The 26,226-nt window shown below is 36.7% G+C and overlaps 1 protein-coding gene across 4 annotated transcripts in view; it reads right to left on the bottom strand.

The window, feature by feature from the left end:
* PARN (poly(A)-specific ribonuclease) overlaps nucleotides 1-26,226 on the bottom strand; it is a 226,455-nt gene that overhangs the window by 182,974 nt on the left and 17,255 nt on the right. For all 4 annotated transcript variants that reach the window (XM_077141739.1, XM_077141740.1, XM_077141737.1 and 1 more), the window contains exons 7-13: nucleotides 24,068-24,233; nucleotides 23,308-23,373; nucleotides 22,551-22,589; nucleotides 21,376-21,418; nucleotides 20,281-20,361; nucleotides 4,640-4,696; nucleotides 292-369 (exon numbers count right to left, since the gene is read on the bottom strand). In XM_077141739.1, the coding sequence (XP_076997854.1) occupies nucleotides 292-369; nucleotides 4,640-4,696; nucleotides 20,281-20,361; nucleotides 21,376-21,418; nucleotides 22,551-22,589; nucleotides 23,308-23,373; nucleotides 24,068-24,233 (530 nt within the window). The remainder of the gene's footprint in view (nucleotides 1-291; nucleotides 370-4,639; nucleotides 4,697-20,280; nucleotides 20,362-21,375; nucleotides 21,419-22,550; nucleotides 22,590-23,307; nucleotides 23,374-24,067; nucleotides 24,234-26,226) is intronic.

The raw sequence follows: 26,226 nt of genomic DNA, 5'->3' as shown, positions 1-26,226 counted from the left end.
TACCTTCACAGGCCCTGCTATGTCTAATTTTAGTAGCACCAAAGTAGAAAACCACACCTGTGGCCTCGGAACCCCTGCCCAGTACTAACTGAGCAAACCACCGGCAAAAAGATGGTAAAAAAAAAAAACAAAAACTGTTTACCTTTGTTCTGGCAATGGCAGATGACTGAAGATAACTTAAAACACCTTCTATGTATATCTCTTCAAATATGTACAAGTAAATGTACAAGATTCTTTCTCTCGGGAAAAAAAGAACCATCACCTTTTAGCACAGGCTGACGAGTCACTTACCGCGGGCAGCGGGCAGTAGAACTGGTGGACTGTGTGCATAACATCCAAGAGCATATTGTGTCCAATAACAAGTTTTCCCTAAAGAAATTCAACGTTAGGAAAAACACTTCTGTGTAGAAAATTATACTGTGGTTTGAGATGAAATGTGTGATTCAGATTCCAAGAGACCTTTGGACTTAAAGAAACAACTATATATGAATTTGGACTAGCTTTATTCCTCTTCAAATTTTGGATGTTAAACCCAGGATGTGAAAGTAAAAGCCTCTACAAACTTTGTTTTTGTAAAGACGATGTATACTTATTAATAACTGAGGAAATAAAATAACAAAGGAAAATAAAACAAAATTCCAGCATTCAGAAACAACGTCATAAACATTTGATGAACATCGCTGTAAACACCTCTTAATATACATAAATATAAATTGATAGACAAAAAATGTATTACATGGTCTTATTTTTATATCAATTATGCATAAGAAAAAAAAAAGACATTCCCTTTTAAAAAACGCAAATGCCCCAAGCAATTTTTATTTCATTTTTCTTGTTGTCTGTTTTTTGTTTTGTTTTATTGTGAAAAATAACATTTATACAGAAAAGCAATAAATTTCAAAGCACACCGCCACAATAAGTTGTAGAATAGACTTCAGAGTTTGGTATGGAGTAGAGTTCCACAGTTTTAGGTTTTCCCTTCTAATGGCTCCAAAGCACTGGAGACAAAACATCAATCTAATGATTCAGCAGTCATACTCATTTGTTAAATCCTATCTTCTTTGTTATAACTCCGTCTTCTCCTTTGATCTTTCTCCCAATCTTCGGTGGTATTTGGGCTATGCTTATTCTAACTTTTTCATGCTGGAAAGGGCCTTCGATACTTGGCCTGGTTTTTATTAATCTTGACACCCTCACGAATCAGAAGTAGCTAAAATTTTGCCTGAAGAGCTCAACTTAAAAAGGTAAAATCTAGAAATGCTGAGTGCCCTGAACGACCAAATAATGTGTAATCTCCAAATATATATGTTTGGACTGTATTCTTTAAAAATAACTTACCTATTTTCAAAAAGATATATTCACAACAGTGCTAAAAGGTAAAAATAACGAATATCTACTCATATTAAACAAAATGAATTTTCATCATCCACGTCAAAATTTACTCCTTTTTGAGAAAAATTAAATTTCCCAAAATGAAACATCAACACAGATTTAGCTAGTCAGCAGTCACCATTTTCACCCAAAGCATCAGGTCACTACAGTGGAGGTTTTTATTACATCCCAATGGGTTTTCAGAGTAACGCTCTTTGATTCACAAGGCTAAATATAACTCTCTGAAACAAATGATCCTTCACAAAAGATATATTACAAAATCTAACAGAGAGCTGTTCTTTGGGCTCAGGATTTATGTATATTCTGAATATCTATCCAATGCTAAAAAAAAAGCAAGTATTGATTGAAACCACAGAAAAGACGAAAGGGAAACCCAAAATAGAATACAAACACTAATAAATGAACTAACTGCATTATAAATGACTAACACAACCATGCTGAAGGAGGCTGGGAAGACTACCTTGGAAAAAGGCATCTTGACTAGATGCTGTAAGGTGAAAGACAAAAAGAACTATGCATAAACACTGTAATCTAGTTTATACCAGGCTTAAACAAATACATGTAACGTAGATAAGTAGAACTGGACTTCTTACTGTTGGAAAAAGAAGTCACAAATAAAGAATCGGCTAGAAATAAAATGCATGATTTTTAAACACATATACAGAGAAAGAGACAGAAATACAGATGTGTATATGTAAGTGGGTACAGGTATGTTATTTCCTAGTTTCGTCCACTGAGAGGGCTTAAAAGCAATAACAGCCCAGTAGTAATTTAGTACCCAGATTTTGGTTTCTAAATAACATTCTCCAATAAAAGGAACCAGGGCTCCTGGGAGAAAGGCTTGATTCCAGAGCTGGGGCAGACAAAATTAAAAATGAGCCTGAAATATCTTGTGATGTCAGAAAGTAAGGAGGTACTCAAAAAAGGAAGGGGCTTGTGCAAAGGACATAGGAGTCAACCTGAAAGGAGCTCCAACAGTCAAGCTGGAATAATATGAACAACAAAATTACTAAAGAAACTGCTGGATTATAATCCAGTAGAATAAACCAGACTAAAATAAATATCTCTGTGTCCATACTGATATACATAAAGAGTAGATTAAATAAACAAATCGGAAGTGGGAAGAGAGAGTTCTTCCTTACAGAAGACATCCTTACAAACAGCAAATGTGGAAGGGAAGAGGGAAATAAAAACTCACCATTACAGCACCAAAATAATAACTACAGGCAAAATCTGCCGATGATGGATGCTAATAATAGTGCATAAAGATTTAAGGAAAAACAGGATTTGCATTGCCTCAAGATATCTTCTCCCGGATATTAACAATGTAGAAACCTGGCAGAAACCACCTTCATCAAGTGATCAAGGTCAACATCATGAATCATTTCTGTGGTATTCTTGCCAAAAATGCATATCCTCAGTCCAGGCATGTGAAAACATCAGACAAACCCAAAGTGAGTGACAGTGGACAAAATAACTCAATACTTTGAAAAAGGGTCAAGTTATGAAAGACAAGGAAAGACTGTTACAGACTGCAGGACACTAAAGAAAAAATCAAATGCAATGTGAGATCCTGGATAGAGCTGTGGAATAGAAATGGGACTTGATGGAAAAACTGGTGAAAGTCAAATAAGGTCCCTGGTTCACATGTTAATTTCTTGGTTCTGACCAATGTTCTATAGCTATACATTAGGGTTAACTGAGTGAGAGATATACGGAAACTCTCCACACTGTTTTTCAACTTTTCTATGAGTATAAAAGTAGCACAAAATAAAAAGCTAAAACTATAGAAATTAGATTTACTAATAAAGATTGAAAAAAATTGGCATGATATAAGTATTTAAGAGCTTGTTTACCATTTACTGGATGTCTAAGAGCTTAACTAGACTCATATTTTTTAAAATATGAGAAAAATTTTAAATGTCTGGATCACTAATAAATAGGGTTATCTGGTAGTCTACTTTGTAACATTAACTACAAATGGTCAGTCTACACTATGAATTACTCTGTCAAAGAAAGATGACAAAGCAAGTAAGAGCAAACAGGTATTACAAGTTAAGATATGGCAAATAAATGTCCAGTCTTAGCAAAGCTAACCAAACTGTCATGATGGTTGCAAGAGAGCGCAAAGCCAGCTGATGCCCCATAGCTCTGTATTTTAGAGCCAGCCTCAGTTAAACAAATCACTTACAGTCCGCTGGCTAAAAGTGTATAATACAACGCAAGTGTGATGAAATTCATGTCTGCTTTTCTTGATATCTGTTTTCTTAGCCATTTCTGAAGACATGCACACATTTATTTCTCTCCAGTGTCATCCAACCTCCTTTTCCATTCTAATTACCTCATTTACTTAGGGAAAGCATTCTTAATGAGCCAACCCTCTTTCTTTATGATGCACTATATGTTCTATTCATCCCCAAATGACATTAAGCAGTATGCCCTTGTTTTTATAGGCCTGCCTCTGGTAATGTGACAGCCACTGAAGAGGGTGTCTTTGGCCTTAATAGTTCACTGATGCGAAGCTTAGCATTTAAGAGACAAGAAGATTGTTCTGGGGCCAACTGCTCAAGGAAAAGAAAAGTTTTAGATTCCAGGCAATTTAGCATCCCACCTTGGGAAGCAGTCTGATTTAGATGCAGAATTCATGAAACAACCAACAACATGACCCAGTTTCTCTATGAAAAATGTGGATGCCTCTATAAAAAACTTAACATAACAAGGGAAGATATTTATCATATCAATCATAGACCCGCTGGATTATTTATACAAATGACCAACACATTTTTAATACTTACAAAATATCATTAATGCTATCAAAAATAAGACTCCGTGACAATTATGCAGAAGAATTAAAGATACACATAATTATTTTTATCCTCTGGATTCTTCTATTTTAGGAGCAAAACACCTCCTATCAAATAACTGATTGTTTCTTACCTTATCCCTTACTTTCTTATTATATTACTGGCTTTGAGGATAATAAACAGTAGTTTCATACAGCCATATAAGGATTTATGATATAGTCCTACGCATTTTATAAAAAAAGCTTTTGGACAAATTGTTTAGCTAAGATTTGGCAATTCTGATGTCTCACCAAGTGTATTATAATGATAGTCTATTTTCATGAATTTATAACTTCTTCCACCAAACCAGGTAAAAATTATAAATGTGGCCAAATGGTAACTAAGCATTTCATGCTAAACATTATGTTCAGGAATTTAAAAAGAAAACATCCTGGTTCACTTACCGAATTAGCAATGGCATGAATGACTCTAGAAAATCCCACAGCATCATTCAGTTCCTCCTAATTAAAAAAATATATATATATTACTTAGGTACATATATTTCTTATTTGAATGAATTAAAACCTGGGGGGACTGAAATTTTGTATCAAATAGGAGGCTTTAATTTTATATGCTTTACACCTATCATCCCAAACCACTGCATGTGAAAGTCATCTGTCTACATACCTTTCTTCTGTTTAGTAATTAGGATAAGTAAGTGGTAAATTCTTCATTAGTTACTGAAACATAAGTGCCTCAGGTTTACCCATCACTTCACATAATTTATTGAAATTTTTTTAACTATTCAGGTGTCTTTAAAACATAAACTTTAAAAAGCTGTGGCGGATCCAAGATGGCTGATTAGGGAGAGAGTGAGCTCACTCATCTCCCAGAGAAACAACGAGGGGTCAGGCAGAAACAGTCTGCAACAACAAATCTGGGGCTATGGAGATCAGGGGGAATGTTCTACAACACCCAGAACAGAGCAGGACAAGAGACAGAGAAGCTACAGTAAGATAATATGTGTAACTCCCCTCAGCCCCACCTCCTGACGCCCATCCCCCAATCTTGGAGTAGAAAGCATCCAACTCTCTGGTCTCAAGACAGGTGGAAAGGCAGCTCCAGAGTGAAAGAACAGCAGAGGTCCACCCCCAAGAACAGGGTGGGACATGATTTACCACTGTGTGAATGCTGGGACCACCAATGGTTTAAACCCACCCCACCCAGACACCTCTGTCTGGAGTCAGTAGGGAGCTAAGGCGATCTCCTCCTACGAAGGCTGATGGGAACAAGTTTTCAAATAGCACCATATGTTGGCAGGCGAGGAAAGCACACCTATAGGAAGACACCCAAAGGGCTTTAGGGCGAAAAGGGCTATATGCTGGGCAGACCAAGAAAGAGCACCTTTGGGAAGCAGGAATCAAGGCTTTTAGGCATCTTCCCCAGACCTTCTCCCTGGGGCCCTGTGGAGCTGGGGTCCCTGGCCTAGCCCTGGTTGGGTAATACTGATGAATCAAATGTCAAAGAAGAGCAGTCACACAAATCCAATCAACAACAAAAGCTCCGACAAGAGATTCCAATCTTCAGAGTAAACTCATCAAAATAATTCAATGTCGAGACATTGGCAAAAAATAAGCCATATTACAAAACAGGAAGACGTGGCCCAGTCAAAGGGGCAAATAAAAAAGTTGGAGGAGATACAGAATCTAGAACAACTACTCAAAGATGTTTGAACAAATTTCCTAAACAAATTCAATGAGATGGCTAAGACACTGGGTGGGCATAAAGAAGAATTTGAAAGCATGCAAAGAAAAATAGATCTTATGGGAATGGGAATGAAAGGTACAAAACAAAACAAGTATCTGTGTCCAGAGCCAGTAAGCTATTCCAAATACTCCCCAATGGTCACAGGGGTCTCACCCTCAGGGAAAACTAACGCAGGTGACTCTTTCCTGCAGAGAAGGAGTCAGTATGGTCTGGGAAAATCTGACTGGGTTCTAAAATCTCTAAGCAGACCCTTCTAGTGAAAAAAAAAAAGAAAAGAAAAGGCTCTATATAGGCAGAGCAAGAAAGAGAAAAACAAGAACTGAAAAATTCTGATCCATTAAACAAAACCTATACTAGAGCTGAACTGAATGTCAAAGAACAAACAAAGAACAAAGCCACCCAGCAAGAAAATCCTAGGTAAAAGTGAAAACAATCTCTAGAATAAATTAAGGAAATCAAATACCTAGATGCCAGCAAAAAGAAAGAAAGAAAGAAAGAATCGTGTTAGGAAAATTGAAGATAAGGCCCAGTCAAAGGAGCAAACCAACAATTCAAATGAGATACAGGAGCTGAAACAACTAATTCAAGATACTCGAACAGACACGTAAAATAGCATCAAAAATCAAACCAACAAGTTGAGGGAGGATATAAAGGCAATGGGCAAAGAAAAAGAAATCGAATTTTGGACAAAACAAATCACAGAACTTATAGGAATGAAAGGCACAGGTGAAGAGATGAAAACAACAGTTGAAACCTACAATGTTAAATGTGAAGACGCAGAAGAAAGGATTAGTGAACTGAAGGACTGGACATCTGGAATCCGACACACAAAAGAAAATGTAGGGAAAAGAACAGAAAAATATGAGCAGGGACACAGGGAATTCAATGACAACATGAAGCACACGGATATCTGTGCTGTGGGTTTCCCAGAAGCAGAAGAGAAGGGAAAAGGAGGAGAAAGACTAATGGAGGAAATCATCACTGAAAAATCTTCCATCTCTTATGAAAGACATAAAATTACAGATCCAAGAAATGCAGCATCCCCAAACAGAATAGATCCAAGTAGACATACTCCAAGACACTTACTAATCAGAATGTCAGATGTCAAAGAGAATTCTGAAAGCAGCAAATGAAAAGCAATCCATCCCATACAAGGGAGGCACAGTAAGCCTATGTGTGGATTTCACAGCAGAAACCATGGAGGCCAGAAGACAGTGGTATGATATATTTAAGATTCTAAAAGAGAAAAACTGCCAACCAAGAATTCTATATCCAGAAAAATTGTTCTTCAAAAATGAGGGGGAAATTTTAAAATTTTCAGATAAAAAATCACTGAAAGAATTTGTGACCAAGAGACGAGCTCTGCAAGAAATACTAAAGGGAGCACTAGAGACAGATAGGAAAAGGCAGGAGAGAGAGGTATGCAGAAGAATGTAGAAATGAAGACTATAAGTAAAGATAAATAGAGAAAAAAATTAGATAGGAGATATAAAATCCAAAAGGCAAAATGGAAGAATTGCCTTTACAATTCTTCTTTACAGTATTGCCTTTACAGTAGTAACACTAAATGTTAATGGATTAAACTCCTCAATCAAAAGACATAGACTGGTAGAATGGGTTAAAAAACAGGACCCATCTATATACTGTCTACAGTATATAGTATATAGACCCAAGGACAAACACAGGTTGAAAGTGAAAGGTTGGGAAAAGATATTTCATGCAAACAACAGTCAGAAAAGAGCAGGAGTAGTTATACTAACATTTGACAAATTAGACTTCAAATGTAAAACAATTAAAAGAGACAAAGAAGGACACTATGTATTAATAAAAGGAACAATTCAACAAGAAGACACACAATCATAAATATTTCTGCACTGAGCCAGAGTGCTACAAAATACATGAGACAAAAACGAAAAGAGAAATAGACACCCCTACCATAACAGTCAAGAGACTTCAGTTCCCTGCTCTCATCAATGGATAGAGCATTTAAACAGAGGATCATTAAAGACAGAAAGAATTTGAATAATACAATAAATTAACTAGACTTAACAGACATTTATAGAACATTACACCCCAAAAGAGTAGGATACACCTTCTTCTCAAGTGCTCACGGATCATTCTCAAGGATAGACCATATATGCTGGGTCACAAAGCAAGTTCCAATAAATTTAAAAAGACGGAAATCATACAAAACACTTCCTCAGATCATAAAGGAATGAAATTGGAAATCAGTAACAGGAAGAGGGCCAGAAAATTGACAAATATATGGAGGCTCAACAACACACTCTTAAACAACCAGCGGGTGAAAGAAGTTATTACAAGAGAAATCAGTAAATATCTCTAGGCAAATGAAAATGAAAACACAACATATCAAAATTTATGGGATGCAGCAAAGGCAGTGCTAACAGGGAAACTTACTGCCTTAAATGCCTAATAACAGAAGAACAAAAATCGAGGAATTAACTGTTCACCTGGAAGAACTAGAGAAAGAACAGCAAACTAACCTCAAAGCAAGCAAAAGGAAAGAAATAACAATATTAGAACAAACTAAATGAAACTGAAAACAACAGAGAAAATCAACAAAACCAGAAGCTGGTTCTTTGAGAAAATCAATAAAATTGATGAACCCTCAGCAAAGCTGACAAAAAGAAAAAGATAGAGGATGCAAATAAATAAAATCAGAAATGGAACAGGGGACAAAACCATTGACCCTGCAGAAATAAAGGAGGTAATGAGAGGATACTATGAGCAACTTTATCCTAATAAACTAGGCAACATAGATAAAATGGGCTACTTCCTAGAAAGGCATGAACAACCAATATCATCTTGAGAAGAAACAGATGACCTCAACAAACCAATCACAAGTAAAGAGACTGAATCAGTCACGAAAAAGCTCCCAAAAAAGAAATATCCAGGACCAGATGGATTCACATGTGAATTCTACCAAGCATCCAAAAAGGAATTGCTCAAACTCTTCAAAAAAAACTGAAGAGGGAAAGCTATTTAACTCATTCTATGAAGCCAACATCACCCTCATACCAAAGCCAGCAAAGATACTACATGAAAAGAAAATTATAGACCAATCTCTCTAATGAATATAGGTTCAAAAATCCTCAACAAAATTCTTGCACATCAATGGCCTCTCTCTCCAGCCAACACAACAAGCAAACTCACCACCCTCCCCGTTTACGTGGGACATGACTCCCAGGGGTGTGGCCCTTCCTGGCAACGTGGGACAGAAACCCTAGAATGAGCTGAGACTCAGCATCAAGGGATTGAGAAAACCTTCTTGACCAAAAGGGGGAAGAGTGAAATGAGACAAAATAAAGTGTCAATGGCTGAGAGATTCCAAACAGAGTCGAGAGGTTATCCTGGAGGTTATTCCTACACATTAAGTAGATATCACCTTGTTAGTCAAGATGTAATGGAGAGGCTGGAGAGAACTGCCTGAAAATGTAGAGCTGTGTTCCAGTAGCCATGTTTCTTGATGATGATTGTATAATAATACAGCTTTCACAATGTGACTATGTGATTGTGAAAACCTTGTGTCTAATGCTCCTTTTATAAATTATTATTTTATAAATAATAGGGGGAACAAATGTTAAAATAAATTTAGCTTGAAATGCTAGTGATCAGTGAAAGGGAGGGGTAAGGGGTATGATATGTATAAATTTTTTTCTGTCTTCTTTTTATTTCTTTTTCTGAATAGATACAAATGTTCTAAGAAATGATCATGATGATACATATGCAACTATGTCATGATACTGTCAATTACTGATTATATATGTAGAATGGAATTATCAAAAGTTAAGAATGTTTGTGTTTGGTTTTTTTGTTATTTAAAAAAAAATTTTTTTTTAAATTCTTGCACATCAAATCCAGCAGCACATAAAAAGAATTATACACCATGACCAAATGGGATTTATTCGAGGTATGCAAGGATGGTTCAATATAAGAAAATCAATTAATCTAATACACTATATCAACAAACAAAATCAGAAAAACCACATGATCATCTTGATTGATGCAGGAAAGGCATTTGACAAAATTCAACATCCTTTCTTGTTGAAACCACCTCAGCGGATACGAATAGAAGGGAATTTTCTCAACATGATAAAGGGAATATATGAAAATCGTCCAGTTAACATTACCCTAAATGGGGAAAGACTGAAAGCCCTTCCGCTAAGATCAGGAACATGACAAGGATAACCACTGTAACCATTGTTATTCAACATTGTGCTGGAAGTTCTCGCCAGAACAATTAGACAAGAAAAAGAAATAAAAGGCATCAAAATTGGAAAGGAAGAATTAAAACTCTTTTTGCAGATGATATACTATATGTCAGAAACACTGAAAAATCCACAGCAAAACTACTAGAGCTAATAAATGAGTAGAGCAAAGTGGCAGGGTACAAGATTAAACACTCAAAATCTGTAGTACATACATGAGTAATGAGCAATCTGAAGAGGAAATCAAGAAAAAAATTCCATCCACAAATGCAACCAAAAGAACAAAATATTTGGGAATAAATTTAACTAAGGATACAAAAGACCTGTACAAAGGAAACTAGAAGAGACTGGTAAAAGAAACCACAGAAAACCTAAATAAATGGAAGGGCACACTGTGGTCATGGATTGGAATACTAAATATAGTTAAGATGTAAATTCCACCTAAATTGATTTATAGATCTATGCAATACCAATTAAAACTTACTTTGCAGAAATAGAAAAACCAATACCTAAATTTATCTGGAAGGGCAGGGTTCTCTGAATAGCTAAAAATACCTTGAGAAAGAAAAATGAAATCAGAGGTCTCATGGTCCCTAACTTTAAGGTATATTACAAAGCTACCATGGTCAAAACAGCATGGTACTGGCATAAAGACAGATAAACTGACCAATGGAATCGAATAGAGTGTTCAGATATAGACAACTGATCTTTGATAAAACAGCCAAGCCAACTCACCCGGGACAGAGTAGCTGCTTCAATAAATGATGCTTGGAGGTGCCCCGAATTGCTAAAAACATCTTGAGGAAAAAAAACGAAGCTGGAGGTCTCGCGCTGCCTGACTTTAAGGCATATTATGAAGCCACAGTGGTCAAAACAGCATGGTATTGGCATAAAGATAGATATATCGACCAATGGAATCGAATAGAGTGCTCAGATATAGACCCTCTCATCTATGGACATTTGATCTTTGATAAGGCAGTCAAGCCAACTCACCTGGGACAGAGCAGTCTCTTCAATAAATGGTGCCTAGAGAACTGGATATCCATATGCAAAAGAATGAAAGAAGACCCATCTCTCACACCCTATACAAAAGTTAACTCAAAATGGATCAAAGATCTAAACATTAGGTCTAAGACCATAAAACAGTTAGAGGAAAATGTTGGGAGATATCTTATGGATCTTACAACAGGAGGCGGTTTTATGGACCTTAAACCTAAAGCAAGAGCACTGAAGAAGGAAATAAATAAATGGGAACTCCTCAAAATTAAACACTTTTGTGCATCAAAGAACTTCATCAAGAAAGTAGAAAGACAGCCTTCACAATGGGAGACAATATTTGGAAATGATATATCAGATAAAGGTCTAGTATCCAGAATTTATAAAGAGATTGTTCAACTCAACAACAAAAAGACAGCCAACCCAATTACAAAATGGGAAAAAGACTTGAACAGACACCTCTCAGAAGAGGAAATACGGATGGCCAAGAGGCACATGAAGAGATGCTCAATGTCCCTGGCCATTAGAGAAATGCAAATCAAAACCACAATGAGATATCATCTCACACCCACCAGAATGGCCATTATCAACAAAACAGAAAATGACAAGTGCTGGAGAGGATGCGGAGAAAGAGGCACACTTATCCACTGTTGGTGGGAATGTCAAAGGGTGCAACCACTGTGGAAGGCAGTTTGGCGGTTCCTCAAAAAGCTGAATATAGAATTGCCATACGACCCAGCAATACCATTGCTAGGTATCTACTCAAAGGACTTAAGGGCAAAGACACAAACGGACATTTGCACACCAATGTTTATAGCAGCATTATTTACAATTGCAAAGAGATGGAAACAGCCAAAATCTCCATCAACAGAAGAGTGGCTAAACAAACTGTGGTATATACATACGATGGAATATTATGCAGCTTTAAGACAAGATAAACTTATGAACCATGTAATAACATGGATGGACCTAGAGAATATTATGCTGAGTGAATCCAGCCAAAAACTAAAGGACAAATACTGTATGGTCCCACTGATGTGAACGGACATTCGAGAATAAACTTGAAATATGTCATTGGTAACAGAGTTCAGCAGGAGTTAGAAACAGGGTAAGACAATGGGTAATTGAAGCTGAAGGGATACAGACTGTGCAACAGGACTAGATACAAAAACTCAAAAATGGACAGCACAATAATACCTAATTGTAAAGTAATCATGTTAAAACACTGAATGAAGCTGCATCTGAGCTATAGGTTTTTGTTTTGTTTTGTGTTGTTTTGTTTTGATTTTACTATTATTACTTTTATTTTTTTCTCTATATTAACATTCTATATCTTTTTCGGTTATGTTGCTAGTTCTTCTAAACCAATGCAAATGTACTAAGAAATGATGATCATGCAGCTATGTGATGATCTTAAGAATTAATGATTGCATGTGTAGAATGGTATGATCTCTAAATGTTGGGTTAATTTCTTTTTTTCCGTTAATTAAAAAAAAAAAAAAAAAGAGAAGGGATAATTGGAGATGAAGGGATACAGACTGTGCAACGGGACTGGATGTGGAGACTCAGAAATGGACAGCACAATACTACCCAATTGTAATGCAATTATGTTAAAACACTGAATGAAGCTGCATGTGAGGTATAGGTTTTTTGTTTTTGTTTTGTTTTTTTTCTTTCTATTATTGTTTTAAATCTTATTCTGTTGTCTTTTTGTTTCTTTTTCTGAATCGATGCAAATGTACTAAGAAATGATGAATATGCAACTATGTGATGTTATTAAGAATTACTGATTGTACATGTAGATTGGAATGATTTCTAATTGTTTTGTTAATTCTTTTTTTAATTAAAAAAAAAAAATGATGCTTGGAGAACTGGGTATCCATATGCAAAGGAAAAGGGAGCCATATCTCATAGCTTATATAAAAATTAACTCAAAAGGAATCAAAGACCTGAACTTTAGAGTTAAGACCATAAAACTTTTATAAGAAACTGTAGGGAACACAAACGGACATTTGCACACCAATGTTTATAGCAGTATTATTTACAATTACCAAGAGATAGAAACAGCCAAAATGTCCATCAACAGACAAGTGGCTAAACAAACTGTGATACATACATACAATGGAATATTATGCAGCTGTAAACAGAATAAAGTTATGAAGTATGTAACAACATGGATGGACCTTAAAGACATTATACTGAGTGAGATTAGACAAAAGGACAAATACTGCATGGTCTCACTGATATGAACTGACATTAGTGAATAAACTCGGAATATTTCTTTGGTAACAGAGACCATCAGGAGATAGAAAAAGGGTAAGATATTGGGTAATTGGAGCTGAAGGGATACAGATTGTGCAACACGACTGAATATAAAAACTCAGAAATGGAGTGCAAAATACTACCTAACTGTAATACAATTATGTTAAAACACTGAATGAAGCTGAATGTGAGAATGATAGAGGGAGGAGGGCTGGGGGCATAAATGAAATCAGAAAGAAAGATAGACGATAAAGATTGGGATGGTATAATCTAGGAATGCCTAGAGTGTATAATGATAGTGACTAAATGTACAAATTTAAAAAACATTTTTGCATGAGGAAGAACAAAGGAATGTCATTCCTACAGGGTGCTGAAAATAGATGGTAATTAATACTTTAAAATTTCAACTTGTGTGAGACTAAAGCAAAAAATGTTTATTTGTTACAAAATTTATATTTTGACTAGTGCATTTCCTAATATAACTTATGTTGATAGCTTGGTTGAATAACATAAGTACATGGAACCTTGCGTGGGACATGAGATTTTGTTGTTTTGTTCAGAGTGATGCCCTGATGAATCCCAGAGTGATTTGATCAGTGAGTGGAAATGTATTTGCAAAGTCCCCTTAGGGGAATGGTGAGAATGGGGGAAAATTCAACTTCCCCAAGTTGAATTCTTGATATTCTCACAAGCAGTGTGGACAACCAAAGCTATAGGCTGAGCCCCCAGTCTTGGGGTTTGTTCATATGAAACTTAACCCCACAAAGGATAGGTCAAGCCTACTTAAAATTAAGCCTAAGAGTCACCCCCAAGAGAACCTCTTTTGTTGCTCAGATGTGGCCTCTCTCTCCAGCCAACACAACAAGCAAACTCACCACCCTCCCCCTGTCTATGTGGGACATGACTCCCAGGGGTGCGGCCCTTCCTGGCAACGTGGGACAGAAATCCTACAATGAGCTGAGACTCAACATCAAGGGATTGAGAAAAACCCTAGAATGAGCTAAGACTCAGCATCAAGGGATTGAGAAAACCTTCTCGACCAAAATGGGGAAGAGTGAAATGAGACAAAGTGTCGATGGCTGAGATTCAAAACAGAGTTGAGAGACTATCCTGGAGGTTATTCTTAACGCATTAAGTACATATCACCTTGTTATCCAAGATATAACAGAGAGGCTGGAGGGAACTGCCTGAAAATGTAGAGCTGTGTTCCAGTAGCCATGTTTCTTGATGATGACTGCATAATGATATAGCTTTCACAATGGGATTGTGTGATTGTGAAAACCTTGTGTCTGATCCTTCTTTTATCTACCATGTCAACAGATGGTAGAGCATATGGAATAAAAATAAATAATAGGGGGAACAAATGTTAAAATAAATTTAGTTTGAAATGCTAGTGATCAATGAAAGAGAGGGGTAAGGGGTATGGTATGTATAATTTTTTTTTTCTGTTTTCGTTTTATTTTTCTGTTGTCTTTTTATTTCTTTTTCTGAATCGACGCAAATATTCTAAGAAATGATCAGGATGATGAACATGCAACTATGTGATGATATTATGAATTACTGATTATATATGTAGAACAGAATGATCATATATTAAGAATGTTTGTGTTTCTTTCTTGTAATTTTTTTAAAAAAACTTAAAAATTAATAAAAAAAAAGAAACTGTAGGGAAATATCTTATAAAACTTGTTACAATAGGCAGCTTCCTAGATCTTACACCCACAGCATGAGCACTGAAGAAATAAATAGATAAATGGGGACTCCTCAAAATTAAACACTTTCGTGCATCAAAGAACTCTGTCAAGAAAGAAAAAAAGACAGCTTATACAATGGGAGACAGATTTTGGAAACCACTTATCAGATAAGGGTCTAGTATCCAAAATAAATAAAGAGACTGTTCAATTCAACAATAAAAAGACAAACAACCTAATTACAAAATGGGCAAAAGACACTGCTCAGAAGAAGAAATACAAATGGGTACAAGGAGGCACATGAAAAGATGCTCAACTTGCCTGGCTATTAAGGAAAACCACAATGAGATATCATCTGACACCCACTAGAATGGCCCTTAACAAAAAAATAGAAAACGAGCAAGTGCTGGAGAGGATGTGGAGAAAGAGGCACACTTATCCACTGTTGGAGGGAATGTAAAATGGTACAACTGCTGTGGAAGGCAGTTTGGCAGTTCCTCAGGAAGCTAAGCACAGAATTGCCATATGATTCAGCAATCCCATTGTTAGGTATTTACTCAGAGGACATGAGGGCAAGGACACAAACAGACATTTGTACACCAATGTTTACAGCAGTATTATTTACAATTGCCAAAAGATGGAAACAGCCTAAATGTCCATCAACAGATAGCTAAACAAGCTGCAGTATATACATATGATGGAATATTACACAGCTATAAGACAGAATAAAGTCATGAAGCGTGTAAGAACGTGGATGGACCTTGAGGATGTTATGCTGAGTGAAATTAGACAGAAACAAAAGGACAAATACTTAAATACTGTATGGTCTCACTGATACGAACTAGCATTAATGAGGAAACTTGAAGAATTTCAGTTAAGAAGACAGGTTATTAGGAGACAGAAATAGAGTAGAGATTGGGTAATTGGTGATGAAGAGAAACAGACTGTGCAACAGGACTGACTGTAAAAATTCAGAAATGGATAGCACAATACTACCCAATTTTAGCACAATAATGTAAGTACACTGAATGAAGCTGAATTTCAGAATGATAGAGGGAGAAGGGCTGGGGGCACATATGAAACCAGAAGGAAAGACAGATGAAAAAGACTGAGATGGCATAATTTAGGAATGCCTAGAGTGTACAATGATAGTGACTAAATGTACAAATTTAAAAATGTTTTTGCATGAGGAAGAACAAAGGAATGTCAATATTGCAAGGTGTTGAAAAGGTCATTCATATTTTAAAACTTCAATTCCTGTGTGAGACTAAAGCAAGAAATGTTTATTTGGTGCAAAATTTATATTTTGACTAGTGCATTTTCTAATTTAACTTATATGGACAGTTTAGCTGAACACCATAAGTACATGGAACCTTGAATAAGGCATGAGATTTTGTTGGTTTGTCCAGGTTAGTATGATGCCCTGATTTATCCCAGAGTGATAGGAATACTGTATAAAGAAGCATTTGTAAAGTCCCCTTGGGGGAATGGGGAGAAAGGGGGAAAAATTCAACTTCCCCATTTGGAGAATTTCTGATATTCTCATAAGCAGTGGGGACAACCAAATCAATAGGCCAAGCCCTCAATCTTGGGGTTTGCACCTATGAAAATTATCCCTGAAAAGGATAGGCTAAGCCTACTTAAAATTAGGCCTAAGAATCACCCCCAAGATAACTTCTTTTGTTACTCAGTTGTGGATTCTCTCTCTCTCAGCTGACAAGGCAATGTGAACTCACTGCCCTTCCTGGCAACATGGGACAGAAATCCTAAGATAAGCTAGAGACTCAGCATCAAGGAATTGAGAAAAACGTCTCGACCAAAAGGGGAAAGAGAGAAATGAGATAAAATAAACTGTCTGTGGCTGAGAGATTTCAAACAGTCTAGAAGTTATCCTAGAAATTATTCTTAGGCATTATATAGATATCCCCGTTTTAGTTTAGTTTATGGTGTTAGAATGGCTAGTCTCAGGGAAGTACTGGAAACTGTAGAGCTGTATTCTAATAGCCATGTTTACTGAAGATGATTGTATAATGATACAGCTTTTGCAACATGACTGTGTGATTGTGAAAACCTTGTGTCTGATGCTCCTTTTATCTACAGTACGGAGAGCTGAGTGAAAAATATAGATTAAAAAAATAAATAATAGGGGTAACAAAGGGTAAAAATAGAGAGATTGAAATACTAGTGGTCAATGAGGGAGGGGTGAGGGGTATGGTATGTATGAATTTTTTCTTTTTTCTCTTTTATTTCTTTTGGTGGAGATGCAAATGCTCAAAAAAATTATCATGGTGCTGAATAAACTACTATGTGATGATATTCTGAGCCACCAATTGTAACCATGTCAAGAATGTTTGTATGTTTGTTTGTTGTTTACAATAAAAATACTAAAAAAAAAAAAAAGATCTTGTGGTAGGTGGTTCCTTATACCTTACACCCAAAGCACAATGAAAGAAAAAAACATAAACAGGACTTCCTCAAAATGAATATTTTTGTGCTTCAAAGGACTTTGAAAAGGTAGCCTACAATGGGAGAAAATATTTGGACACCACATATGTGATAATGGTTTGATATCCAGGATATATAAACAGATTCTACAACTCAATGATAAAGACAAACAACCCAATTTTAAAAATGGACAAAAGATATAAACATTTTTCCAAAGAAGATACACTAATGGCTAAAAAGCACATGAGAAGATGTTCAACTTCACTAGTTATGACGGAAATGTAAACCAAACTACAATGAGATATCACTTCGTATCTATTAGAATGCCCACTATTAAAAAAAAAAAAACAGAAAACTGGAAGTGTTGGAGAAGATATGGGGAAATAGGAGCACTTATTCGCAATTGGTGGGAAGACAGAATGGTACTGCCACTGGGGACGACAGCTTGGCAATTCTTCAGGAAGCTGAGTAAGAACTACCATATGATCCAGCAATCCTGCAAGTAGGTATATGCTCAGAAGAACTGAAAGCAGGGACTCGGACAGATACTTGCACACAGCGGCATCATTTATAATTGCTAAAGGATGGAAACCATTAAGGTGTCCATCAAAGAATGAATAAATAAACAAAATGTAGTACATACATACAATGAATATGCAGCTGCAAGAAGAAATGAAGTCATAACACCAGAGACTATGCTGATGAACCTTGAGGACATTATATTGAATAAAATAAGTCAGATGCAAAAGGACAAATATTGTAGGACCTCACTAATAAAAACTAAGTGTAACTAACAAACTCAGTATTAATATCTAGAATATATATTACATGAAGATAGAATAGGGGCAGGGGATGGGAGCTGATGCTTAATTTATACAGAATATATAATAGAGTTGATTATGTATGGAAATGGATTAGCACATTATAATGACTATAATTAGCAAAGATGATGCATAGGTGCAGAAAGAGAAAGTTTAGGGTTATGTTATGTCACTGGAAGGAAAGCCAGAGGGTGAAACATGGGACTGTACAACACAGTCAACTCTCTTCAAGGTAAAAATGTTTTAAAACTGACTGTGGTGATGAATGCACAACTCTGTGAATATACTAGAAGACACTGATTGCATACTTTAGACAGATTGTATGGTGTTCGAATTTGTCTCAATAAAATGGCTTCAAAAACAAGGGCGGACCACGGTGGCTCAGCAGGTAAGAATGCTTGCCTGCCATGCCCGAGGACCCGGGTTCAATTCCCGGTGCCTGCCCATGTAAAAAAATAAAAAAACTAAAAAAGCTGCCATCTGTTGGCTAAATTTAATACTGCATTAAACTCTGAGGAAACTTTCAGCAGTTTACTGATCAAATCAAGCATTTTTTGTAATTCCTTAATTTTTTCCTTGATAAAATGCTTTTTTTCCTAAATTCTTTTACAACATAGTGCTTTGAGACTCACCCCACCCATTTTCTTCTATTTCCTTCCCACTGAGATTTAAATGGGCTCAAGTGTCTCTCCTATCTTGAAAACTCTTCCTCAACTCTAACCCCCACCCAACTACCGCCCCCTACTCCTTATGTCCTTGCAGTGCAACTGCTTGAAAGAGTTCTTCCCATTCACTAGTGCCAGTTCAGCTCCGACTTACTCTCAGCGCTCTGCTCTCTGGCTTCACTGTCACTTTCCAGTTGACTGAAACTGCTCATGTCCTTAAAACCATGCCTAGGCTAAATCCAATGGCCGTATCTCTGCCCTTATCTTTACTTCTCTAGAGCATGTAATACACTTGACCACAGGGAGATGGCACCACTGGCTCATCTTCCTTTCTCTATGTAAGTAATTAACTTTCTAAATCTAAAAGTGGCACATTATATCTTTACCAGTTGAGTAAGTCAGGCCTTGGGCTTAATGTTGCCTTGTCTTATTCGTATGAGCTTGTGATGTACCCACATCCACTCTTGCGCCTCCCCCTTCTGTGTCCACCCTGCCTCCCTCCCAACCTCTGCCCACCTCACTCCAGTCCACTCCATTTAAGTGACCTGACCACAATCTACCCAACTGCTCAAATTCCTGACTTGGGCATCTCCCTTCTTTCCCCAGCCTCTTTCACCACCCACATCCAATCACAGATTCCAATGAAAATACCTACTAAACATTTCCATTCTGGGTTACTATCTTTTAGGTAGGTTACTCCACAGCTTAACTGGTGCCCCTATATTCAGTCTATCCATGTGAATCTATACACCACACAGCCACCAGGGTGATGGTCCAGCAATGCAAAGCTGTACATGTCACCCTGATCTGTTGGATCAGATGTTCTTAACTGGATTTTGGAAAAACTAGTATTTGTTTTAACACATGTTAAAACATGTGTTTTACACATGTTAAAGTTAAAACATGGCAATGTTAAGTTCATGGGTAATGAAGCTCAGTGACACACAATCAAATCACAATCAAGGATACTTTCTTCAAGACTGCTCCTATAAATAGAGATTGCTCAATCGTGAAATCAGACTCACTTTGTTGGCTATGTCTAAATGCTTAACCTTAACTTCCTCTCATCTAATCTACACTTTTCTACCTAATCAATTCTGTGGTTGAAAACTAGATATTAAATTGAATGCAAACAAATGATCTAGATTTGAAATAGTACAAAGAAAAAAAGAAATCAGTACCTATGCGATTATTTATTGCCCAAAAGAAATTAATATACCCCCAGTTACCTGTTCTTTAGCATGTTTTTGCTGCTCTCTTCTTCTGCGCTCTTCTTCATCTACTTTACTTATAACTATATACCGCTCTTTCTAAAAGACATAAAGTAGGTATAATATTCTCAGGAAGCAGCTTGATTCACAAGAATTTAGAATCCTGCTAGTATTAGAAGTTTTTTTAATCACTGCACAGTCCTTCATGGGCCAAATACAGCAAGAAGTACTTTGAAATGCCACCAAAGGTGAGTTGATAAATAACAAATAGAAAAATAACAAATTGAAATTTGGCTCTGCACATTTTCCCTTGGTTTATTAACTCCACCTAAAAGAAGTCAGTTAAAAGCATCAACAGACTTTGAGAATAAGACACCATATATGATGAAGAGTGACTAAAAAGTCACATTGTATGTGAACTTAAATTTCTATATAATTAGTTTTAAACTACTCCTATAAATTTATTGATATAAAATTATCCTGAAATTTCTGAAAACTTCCCAGGAAACTAGAACCCTCTTTTTTATATATTTCCTGTTATTCACATATCAATTAAACACAACACAGAACCATATTATATGTCAAAGTTTGAGACGTATCTTCTAGCAAGATTGTTTTTTAACTTATTCAATCTCTTATTTAATTTGGTATCTGACCTAAAAGAAAAAACTAAATGGTAAAATTCTCAATACTTGCAAAAGAACCCACTCATTACTCATCACAGCTCTATGAAGTCCCTTAGGAATACATGATGATGACTCTGCTTATGACCCAGATTCCAACATTTAATTTTACTGCTCACATAACACAAAGCTTTTTTCTTTTCATGTGCACCATTACAGTTTCTGTCATAGTAAGATCATGAAATGACACCCATACTTTTAAGTTTACAAAGCATGTTCACTTCTGGATCACCATTAAAAAACCTATGAGATAGGTATAGCTGATTAGCTTCATCATCACCCTCAATCTACAAACGGGGGAAGCAAGTTTTAGATAGGTTAAATGACTTGTCCAAGGTCACCCAGCTCATAGGTTGAAATTCGGACTTTCAACATACTGACATATCATTGCATATCTTTAACATGGGCCCTGGATAATTGTTGGGGTTACCTTTTCAGTTTCTAAAGTCTCAACATGAATACCTTTGGGATACCTAAAGAAAAGAAAGAAAACATGTCAGTAGATGGGTCAATGACACCTAAAACCCAAAGTTATCTTAACTATACTAAAGTTTAGCTATAATCCACCTAAACGAAATTAAGTTTTACTAAATATGAAATAATTTTTACTAAAATGAAGACTTCACAGTAAACTGGTTCCATAATATTTATCTCAATAGCTAAACGTTTCCCTACTCCTGTGTTTAAACACACAAGAATGTATCCAATTTCAAATTAATTCTTTTAGGACTTAAGACATTTTCTGAAATGTATTACCCTTTACAACGTCAAGATCCTATAGTCAAATCAAACCTTGCTTCCAAATATAATAAAAATGCCTATTTTCCCAACTGGAATTTTGAAGGTCTAGCTCCTATGCAGCACATATAAGAGAGGTGGGCGATGGGTAACTCTGGTTTGACATAGTGGTTTCCATCAGTCAAGAAGAAAAGACACCTGGAACCAGCATGGAATAAGGTGCAAGAATAACCCAACCAGAAAGGAGCCTGGGAAAACAAGACAATGGCTCCTTCCTGTTATTTTTAAAGTAAATGCATCACTAGCGGATTCTAATGAAACAGGAACCCCGAACAAAGTCAAACATAAACATCCATCTGACTGATGCTGATTTTCAAGTGTTCGTCAGAGACCTATTTGAGAATAAAATAAAACCAATGGAAACATCAACATCCCCAGAAAAATACATGTTCAAAATTCTACGTATTACTGCAGGGGATTCATAGAACTCCTGAAACTCATCCACGGTAAGCCACCAGGTTAAGAGCACCTCTGTCGGAAAAACAGTTATCTAAGTATAACTATCTTTATCATACAGCTTTCAAAAACAAAAACACTACACATCCAGAACGTAATGGGTGAGGCCAAAGCGATCATTAAAAAAAATTTTTAAAGGCCTTAAAGCATCTACTAAGAAGCAATAACAAAGAAAACAGATAAGCGTGGGTGAGAAAATAGCACAATAAACACTGCACAAAAACCTGGTATGCTAATGTCACCAAGAAATGCAAAAATCTCAAAAAAAGGAAAAGAGAACTAAGAGATTATATCTCATTTTTAAATCGTGGGTCCCTCAAAGAGATCTCATACATAATATAAAAAACTTACTTCCAGCTCAAAGTCTGATAAATTAGCTTTCTTTGGAACCTATAAAAACAAAAGACAGATATTGACTGTGACTCATTATAAGAGAATCCCAACTGATCAAGCACTGGTTAGGAAAGATTCAATTTTAAAAAGATACATGACTAGACCTGACAGGTAATATGCAAACATAAAATCAGGCTGGATGTTTGAGGTGAGAGGGTTCCTCAAAACTCTTCATCAAGATTTTCTTTAATATTATACTGCTTTTATAGAAGAAATAGAAGTTCTCATAAATATTACTTCCTGAGGCTTATAAAAAGAATTTAAAAGTATACAAATGCATTCAAACACTTTTGTGAAGCTAATCACAGAATGAAAGGAAAGAAGGAAGCTGAAGCTACTGAATCCTTCAGATTATTTTACTTCTATGAGAAATCAGAAGGACAGAAAGAGCCTGACAGTAAATCCTACTTTTCTGAGGCCTCATGTACTAAGCACTCCTCAAGGCTAAAATAATGATGTTATTCTTCAGTATAATTCAAAGTCAAATTTGCACAACTGTTCTCTCCCCTCTTGGTCTAGGACACAGCATCCATTCAGTCTCAACATATAATCATCCCCACTTGTTAATGCTAAAGTTAGTACTTAAATCTTGGGACTATACCTATCATAAAAAGACTATTTATAAATATATTCTTAAAGGACAAAATGCAGCATATGAGAGAAATCATCTACCTTTACAAAAAAAAAAAAAAAAAAAAGTGAATATGCAACTAACCCAGTACAAGGTTCTAAATCCAAGTTCTTGTCTTCTTTATTTTGTAATAAATCTTCTATTTTCTCTCTGAGGAATTAGAACAAGACCGTGACCACGCATACCTTTAAGTAATCAAGTCATCAACCAACAGCACAGTTTATACTCTAAAACAATCTAAATATAAGAACATAAGAAAATGGAATTGTACCAAATCGTGCTCTAACTTTTTAGTTCAAAAAGGCTTACAGAAAAATTCTTTCACACTCCTTCTTATTGTTGTAAATGAATAAGTAGAAACTTCTCAAGGATTTATCAATATAAGTAGTTCTGTTGAATGTGTAACAAGAAAAAGACTGGCTTCTGGTTTGTAATTTCAAATTTTCATATTCTAAGCAACACTAGACACTTCAATGGTACATGTGCTGGTCTGAAACATCACTGCAAAAGGAACAAACACGGCAGTGTTCCAATTCAAATGGGCCTGTTGCACTCCTCTGCCTTTGGGGAAGCTGGGCAGTGGCTCTCAGGCCCCTGGTCCATTAAAAGGTCTGCCAACTTGTTGAGATAGCCTCCTGCCTAGTGATATGTTGCAAGTCTAACTACCATACCCAGGCCTTTATTTTCAACCTGTCTGCTGTTACACAGATTCAGATATACCACAATTAAATCCTGTCACTCAAAACTTCATATCTTTGTGTAGTGCAAGTTTGATCTCAGATCTCAATCCTGCCACCAAACTGGTATTACATAATGCCTATTTGCTTTCAGTGTAGGAACTTACACCACTTGGTCAATAAACTTCTTCTGATCCTCAGGAATCGTCACAGGACATTTTGAAGTGTTAGGAGATACATATGATAGAGAGCCTGCACCATTGGATTGCAAACGTTTTTCATCATACTGCTCTCTTAACTGCCTTTCTTCTTCCTGATTTAAATAGGGAATTCCTAAACATAATTTAAAAATATATATATTAGCAGTGCCTGCCCATGCAAAAAATAAAAATAAATAAATATTTGCTAACATACACATATTAGCAGAGGTAGTTGCTACATAAAATTCAAAATTTTTAACAAAACAAAAGAGTCTAAAATACTCAATAAAGATTCACATCTTTAAAAATCAACAGAAAAGGCGTAATTTGAAAATGTGCTCAATAGTACATTCATTCACTCATTATTCTTTCAACAAATATTTATTCAGCACCTCCCCTGTACCAAGCACTGTATTAGATAGACACTGGGGATCTAACAGTAAACAAAGAAGATTCAATCTGCTCTAGAATAAAAGGAACTACTTCAGGCAGGAGGATCAGAAAAGTCCCGTGAAGGAGACCTGAAGGGCATGAAAGAATCAGATATGCAAAGACTGGGGAACAGCATTTCAGGTCTGCCCAGAGGATGGGCAGAAACAGGCAGTCAGCAGCAGGTCATAGTTTGTGACCCTGGCTTAGTCTAAAGAGATGGCTGGGACATAGATAAACCTTTTTGAATGGGCAAAAAACATGAAGTTACTTGTGTCCCGTGGAATGTTCACCAGAGGTGACTTCTACAGAGGGGGATTTTAATAATCACGTGGATAGGATGACCCATTCTGTGGATACCAGTCATACGCTTCTTTCCCCAGCTACTCCTGACACTGCCCAATGGACTCACAAACAAACTGCCACACTGACAGGGATGGAGGTTATGCATGTGCTCAGCAACGTGGGTTTCCACTCAGCAAGGCCAACCTAGCTACAGTACTGCTGAGTGCTCAACCTGACAGCAGCAGAGACCTACAATCAGTCCCCAGGATGATTTCTCAAGATGATTAGCCTGCTAGCTACCTGGTAGCAGGTAGATTACACTGGACCACCTCCATCAGTGAAGGAGTAGCATCTGGATTTTACTGGAATAAACACATAGTCCAGATACAGATTTGCCTTCCATGCTTGCAATGCTTCTACCAAAACTAGCATCTGTGGACTTACAAATACCTTATCCACCACTGTGGTATTTCACAGCACATCACTTCTGATCAAGGAACCTACTCCACAGCAAATGAAGGACAGGAATGGGTATATGCTCATAGAATTCACCGGTTTTACCACATTCCTCATCATCCTGAAGCCAGCTGGACTGATAGAACAACAGACGATGATCTGAAGACTCAATTATGGCATCAAATGGATGGCAATACCTTGTAGGCCTGGGGTAAGGTTCTCCAGGAGGCTGTATATTCTAAATCAGTATCCAATCCACAGTGCTGTTTCTCCCATAACCAGTATTCATAGATCCAGGAATCAAGGCATGGAATGTGTGTGGCACTACTCATTATTACCCCTTGTGATCAACTAGAAATAATTTGCTTCCTGTCCTCATGACCTTATGTTCTACAGGTCTACAGGTCTTAGCTCTAAAAGACGAGTACATCTACCAGAAGATGAAACAATGATTCCTTTGAACTGGAAGTTAAGACTGTCACCTGGCCACTTTGAGTTCCTCATGCCTCTGAATTAATAGGCAAAGAAGGGAATTACTGTACGAGCTAGGGGGACTAATCTTGATTATCAAGGGGAAATAGGGCTGCTACTACACAACGGAGGTAAAAGAGAGTTTGCTCGGAAGGATTTCCCCTAGGATGTCTCTTAGTACTATCGTGCCCAGTAATTAAAGTCAATGGAGGGCAGGCCACGGTAGCTCAGCAGGCAGAATTCTTGCCTGACATGTCGGAAACCCAGGTTCAATTCCTAGTACCTGCCCATGCAAGAAAAAAAGAGTAAAGTCAATGGAAAACTGCAACATCCCAATCCAGGCAGGACTATCAATGGCCTAGACACATCAGCAATGGAGGTATGGGTCACCCCCCAAGTAAAGAACTACAGCCAGCTGAGGTGCTAGCTGAGGTGCTTGCTGAGGATAAGAGAATATGGAATGGGTAGGAAAAGAAAGTAGTTAC

Source organism: Tamandua tetradactyla, chromosome 23 (genome assembly GCF_023851605.1).
Source record: "Tamandua tetradactyla isolate mTamTet1 chromosome 23, mTamTet1.pri, whole genome shotgun sequence".
Lineage (NCBI taxonomy): Eukaryota > Metazoa > Chordata > Mammalia > Pilosa > Myrmecophagidae > Tamandua > Tamandua tetradactyla.
This window is presented reverse-complemented; position numbering and strand designations above follow the sequence as displayed.